General features: G+C 38.9%; 1 protein-coding gene across 1 annotated transcript; it reads left to right on the forward strand.

The window, feature by feature from the left end:
• Positions 1–12: 12 nt before the first annotated feature.
• Positions 13–6,070, forward strand: LOC103523297 (exportin-1; the record flags this gene model as incomplete). Its single annotated transcript, XM_008488355.1, is given in 3 exon segments — positions 13–252; positions 534–782; positions 5,885–6,070. Coding segments are annotated over 3 exon segments (645 nt in total), but the record flags the coding sequence as incomplete, so codon positions are not given.
• Between the last annotated feature and the right edge of the window lie 48 nt (positions 6,071–6,118).

Raw genomic sequence — 6,118 nt, forward strand, 5'->3', positions numbered from 1 at the left:
TTTGTGTCTCAGGTACATACGTTCTACGAGGCAGTAGGTCTCATGATCAGCGCATGCGCAGATCAGCCTCAGCAAGAGCGACTTATTGAGAAGTACATGTCTCTTCCAAACCATGTGTGGGATGAACTTATCAACATGGCGTCCAGTAATGTGGATGTACTGAGTGAGATGGACATTGTCAAACAACTAGCCAGTATATTGAAGACCAATGTCAAGGCTTGCACCAGTCTGGGCCATCCCTATGTGTCGCAGGTAAATTACTCACTCTTCATCTAATAAAATAACATAAGAGCCCCCCTCTCACTTTTTGTATATGTAGCCTAAGATAGAATCTTGGGGGGGGGGGAATCTTTAATGTAAAGCGTACCTCTTCCTAACACCAGAAATACCCAAATCAATCAGCCCTACAGTGGAGGAATTGTGGTTATTGAAACAATATTCAAATACAGACATAACCCTCCGTTCAGTCCAGTCAATGAAAAGTGTTGGAATCAGTCCATTGTTTAATATGTAACTCCATATTATGTTGACAGCTTGGTAGAATCTATCTGGACATGTTGAATGTGTACAAGGTGATGAGTAACTACATAGAGACTGCCATTGAAACTCATGGCGAGAATGTGACCAAGCAGCCTCTCATCAAAGCTATGCGAGTAGTGAGGAAGGAAACACTGAAGCTAATATCCATGTGGATATCCAAATCCAATGATCATACTCTGGTGGTAGAGAACTTCATTCCTCCTCTCCTCGAAGCTGTACTTATCAACTACAATAGAACCAAGGTAAAGTTTTAGCTATACAATATATAACGTGTGCCATATTGAACTTTTACTGTACTATAGGGGGGAGAAGAAATACATGAGATTAGGAATTGTAATGATGTATGTTGTGTTTCCATTTCCAGGTACCAGCAGCTAGGGAGCCTGAGTAATGATAATTATGTATGTTGTATTTCCATTTCCAGGTACCAGCAGTTAGGGAGCCTGAGTAATGATAATTATGTATGTTGTATTTCCATTTCCAGGTACCAGCAGTTAGGGAGCCTGAGTAATGATAATTATGTATGTTGTATTTCCATTTCCAGGTACCAGCAGTTAGGGAGCCTGAGTAATGATAATTATGTATGTTGTATTTCCATTTCCAGGTACCAGCAGTTAGGGAGCCTGAGTAATGATAATTATGTATGTTGTATTTCCATTTCCAGGTACCAGCAGTTAGGGAGCCTGAGTAATGATAATTATGTATGTTGTATTTCCATTTCCAGGTACCAGCAGTTAGGGAGCCTGAGTAATGATAATTATGTATGTTGTATTTCCATTTCCAGGTACCAGCAGTTAGGGAGCCTGAGTAATGATAATTATGTATGTTGTATTTCCATTTCCAGGTACCAGCAGTTAGGGAGCCTGAGTAATGATAATTATGTATGTTGTATTTCCATTTCCAGGTACCAGCAGTTAGGGAGCCTGAGTAATGATAATTATGTATGTTGTATTTCCATTTCCAGGTACCAGCAGTTAGGGAGCCTGAGTAATGATAATTATGTATGTTGTATTTCCATTTCCAGGTACCAGCAGTTAGGGAGCCTGAGTAATGATAATTATGTATGTTGTATTTCCATTTCCAGGTACCAGCAGTTAGGGAGCCTGAGTAATGATAATTATGTATGTTGTATTTCCATTTCCAGGTACCAGCAGTTAGGGAGCCTGAGTAATGATAATTATGTATGTTGTATTTCCATTTCCAGGTACCAGCAGTTAGGGAGCCTGAGTAATGATAATTATGTATGTTGTATTTCCATTTCCAGGTACCAGCAGTTAGGGAGCCTGAGTAATGATAATTATGTATGTTGTATTTCCATTTCCAGGTACCAGCAGTTAGGGAGCCTGAGTAATGATAATTATGTATGTTGTATTTCCATTTCCAGGTACCAGCAGTTAGGGAGCCTGAGTAATGATAATTATGTATGTTGTATTTCCATTTCCAGGTACCAGCAGTTAGGGAGCCTGAGTAATGATAATTATGTATGTTGTATTTCCATTTCCAGGTACCAGCAGTTAGGGAGCCTGAGTAATGATAATTATGTATGTTGTATTTCCATTTCCAGGTACCAGCAGTTAGGGAGCCTGAGTAATGATAATTATGTATGTTGTATTTCCATTTCCAGGTACCAGCAGTTAGGGAGCCTGAGTAATGATAATTATGTATGTTGTATTTCCATTTCCAGGTACCAGCAGTTAGGGAGCCTGAGTAATGATAATTATGTATGTTGTATTTCCATTTCCAGGTACCAGCAGTTAGGGAGCCTGAGTAATGATAATTATGTATGTTGTATTTCCATTTCCAGGTACCAGCAGTTAGGGAGCCTGAGTAATGATAATTATGTATGTTGTATTTCCATTTCCAGGTACCAGCAGTTAGGGAGCCTGAGTAATGATAATTATGTATGTTGTATTTCCATTTCCAGGTACCAGCAGTTAGGGAGCCTGAGTAATGATAATTATGTATGTTGTATTTCCATTTCCAGGTACCAGCAGTTAGGGAGCCTGAGTAATGATAATTATGTATGTTGTATTTCCATTTCCAGGTACCAGCAGTTAGGGAGCCTGAGTAATGATAATTATGTATGTTGTATTTCCATTTCCAGGTACCAGCAGTTAGGGAGCCTGAGTAATGATAATTATGTATGTTGTATTTCCATTTCCAGGTACCAGCAGTTAGGGAGCCTGAGTAATGATAATTATGTATGTTGTATTTCCATTTCCAGGTACCAGCAGTTAGGGAGCCTGAGTAATGATAATTATGTATGTTGTATTTCCATTTCCAGGTACCAGCAGTTAGGGAGCCTGAGTAATGATAATTATGTATGTTGTATTTCCATTTCCAGGTACCAGCAGTTAGGGAGCCTGAGTAATGATAATTATGTATGTTGTATTTCCATTTCCAGGTACCAGCAGTTAGGGAGCCTGAGTAATGATAATTATGTATGTTGTATTTCCATTTCCAGGTACCAGCAGTTAGGGAGCCTGAGTAATGATAATTATGTATGTTGTATTTCCATTTCCAGGTACCAGCAGTTAGGGAGCCTGAGTAATGATAATTATGTATGTTGTATTTCCATTTCCAGGTACCAGCAGTTAGGGAGCCTGAGTAATGATAATTATGTATGTTGTATTTCCATTTCCAGGTACCAGCAGTTAGGGAGCCTGAGTAATGATAATTATGTATGTTGTATTTCCATTTCCAGGTACCAGCAGTTAGGGAGCCTGAGTAATGATAATTATGTATGTTGTATTTCCATTTCCAGGTACCAGCAGTTAGGGAGCCTGAGTAATGATAATTATGTATGTTGTATTTCCATTTCCAGGTACCAGCAGTTAGGGAGCCTGAGTAATGATAATTATGTATGTTGTATTTCCATTTCCAGGTACCAGCAGTTAGGGAGCCTGAGTAATGATAATTATGTATGTTGTATTTCCATTTCCAGGTACCAGCAGTTAGGGAGCCTGAGTAATGATAATTATGTATGTTGTATTTCCATTTCCAGGTACCAGCAGTTAGGGAGCCTGAGTAATGATAATTATGTATGTTGTATTTCCATTTCCAGGTACCAGCAGTTAGGGAGCCTGAGTAATGATAATTATGTATGTTGTATTTCCATTTCCAGGTACCAGCAGTTAGGGAGCCTGAGTAATGATAATTATGTATGTTGTATTTCCATTTCCAGGTACCAGCAGTTAGGGAGCCTGAGTAATGATAATTATGTATGTTGTATTTCCATTTCCAGGTACCAGCAGTTAGGGAGCCTGAGTAATGATAATTATGTATGTTGTATTTCCATTTCCAGGTACCAGCAGTTAGGGAGCCTGAGTAATGATAATTATGTATGTTGTATTTCCATTTCCAGGTACCAGCAGTTAGGGAGCCTGAGTAATGATAATTATGTATGTTGTATTTCCATTTCCAGGTACCAGCAGTTAGGGAGCCTGAGTAATGATAATTATGTATGTTGTATTTCCATTTCCAGGTACCAGCAGTTAGGGAGCCTGAGTAATGATAATTATGTATGTTGTATTTCCATTTCCAGGTACCAGCAGTTAGGGAGCCTGAGTAATGATAATTATGTATGTTGTATTTCCATTTCCAGGTACCAGCAGTTAGGGAGCCTGAGTAATGATAATTATGTATGTTGTATTTCCATTTCCAGGTACCAGCAGTTAGGGAGCCTGAGTAATGATAATTATGTATGTTGTATTTCCATTTCCAGGTACCAGCAGTTAGGGAGCCTGAGTAATGATAATTATGTATGTTGTATTTCCATTTCCAGGTACCAGCAGTTAGGGAGCCTGAGTAATGATAATTATGTATGTTGTATTTCCATTTCCAGGTACCAGCAGTTAGGGAGCCTGAGTAATGATAATTATGTATGTTGTATTTCCATTTCCAGGTACCAGCAGTTAGGGAGCCTGAGTAATGATAATTATGTATGTTGTATTTCCATTTCCAGGTACCAGCAGTTAGGGAGCCTGAGTAATGATAATTATGTATGTTGTATTTCCATTTCCAGGTACCAGCAGTTAGGGAGCCTGAGTAATGATAATTATGTATGTTGTATTTCCATTTCCAGGTACCAGCAGTTAGGGAGCCTGAGTAATGATAATTATGTATGTTGTATTTCCATTTCCAGGTACCAGCAGTTAGGGAGCCTGAGTAATGATAATTATGTATGTTGTATTTCCATTTCCAGGTACCAGCAGTTAGGGAGCCTGAGTAATGATAATTATGTATGTTGTATTTCCATTTCCAGGTACCAGCAGTTAGGGAGCCTGAGTAATGATAATTATGTATGTTGTATTTCCATTTCCAGGTACCAGCAGTTAGGGAGCCTGAGTAATGATAATTATGTATGTTGTATTTCCATTTCCAGGTACCAGCAGTTAGGGAGCCTGAGTAATGATAATTATGTATGTTGTATTTCCATTTCCAGGTACCAGCAGTTAGGGAGCCTGAGTAATGATAATTATGTATGTTGTATTTCCATTTCCAGGTACCAGCAGTTAGGGAGCCTGAGTAATGATAATTATGTATGTTGTATTTCCATTTCCAGGTACCAGCAGTTAGGGAGCCTGAGTAATGATAATTATGTATGTTGTATTTCCATTTCCAGGTACCAGCAGTTAGGGAGCCTGAGTAATGATAATTATGTATGTTGTATTTCCATTTCCAGGTACCAGCAGTTAGGGAGCCTGAGTAATGATAATTATGTATGTTGTATTTCCATTTCCAGGTACCAGCAGTTAGGGAGCCTGAGTAATGATAATTATGTATGTTGTATTTCCATTTCCAGGTACCAGCAGTTAGGGAGCCTGAGTAATGATAATTATGTATGTTGTATTTCCATTTCCAGGTACCAGCAGTTAGGGAGCCTGAGTAATGATAATTATGTATGTTGTATTTCCATTTCCAGGTACCAGCAGTTAGGGAGCCTGAGTAATGATAATTATGTATGTTGTATTTCCATTTCCAGGTACCAGCAGTTAGGGAGCCTGAGTAATGATAATTATGTATGTTGTATTTCCATTTCCAGGTACCAGCAGTTAGGGAGCCTGAGTAATGATAATTATGTATGTTGTATTTCCATTTCCAGGTACCAGCAGTTAGGGAGCCTGAGTAATGATAATTATGTATGTTGTATTTCCATTTCCAGGTACCAGCAGTTAGGGAGCCTGAGTAATGATAATTATGTATGTTGTATTTCCATTTCCAGGTACCAGCAGTTAGGGAGCCTGAGTAATGATAATTATGTATGTTGTGTTTCCATTTCCAGGTACCAGCAGTTAGGGAGCCTGAGTAATGATAATTATGTATGTTGTGTTTCCATTTCCAGGTACCAGCAGCTAGGGAGCCTGAGGTTCTAACCACTATGACATCCATCGTGAATAAACTAGGCAAAACAATCACGAATGAGATTCCCAATATATTCAATGCCGTGTTTGAGTGTACTCTAGATATGATCAACAAGGACTTTGAAGAGTATCCAGAGCATAGGACCAACTTTTTCCTTCTCTTGCAAGTAAGTGTACCAACTACTAGACTACTACTGAACTTACACCAAACCTAG

This window comes from Diaphorina citri, unplaced genomic scaffold, assembly GCF_000475195.1.
Source record: "Diaphorina citri unplaced genomic scaffold, Diaci psyllid genome assembly version 1.1 scaffold19153, whole genome shotgun sequence".
Taxonomy (NCBI): domain Eukaryota; kingdom Metazoa; phylum Arthropoda; class Insecta; order Hemiptera; family Psyllidae; genus Diaphorina; species Diaphorina citri.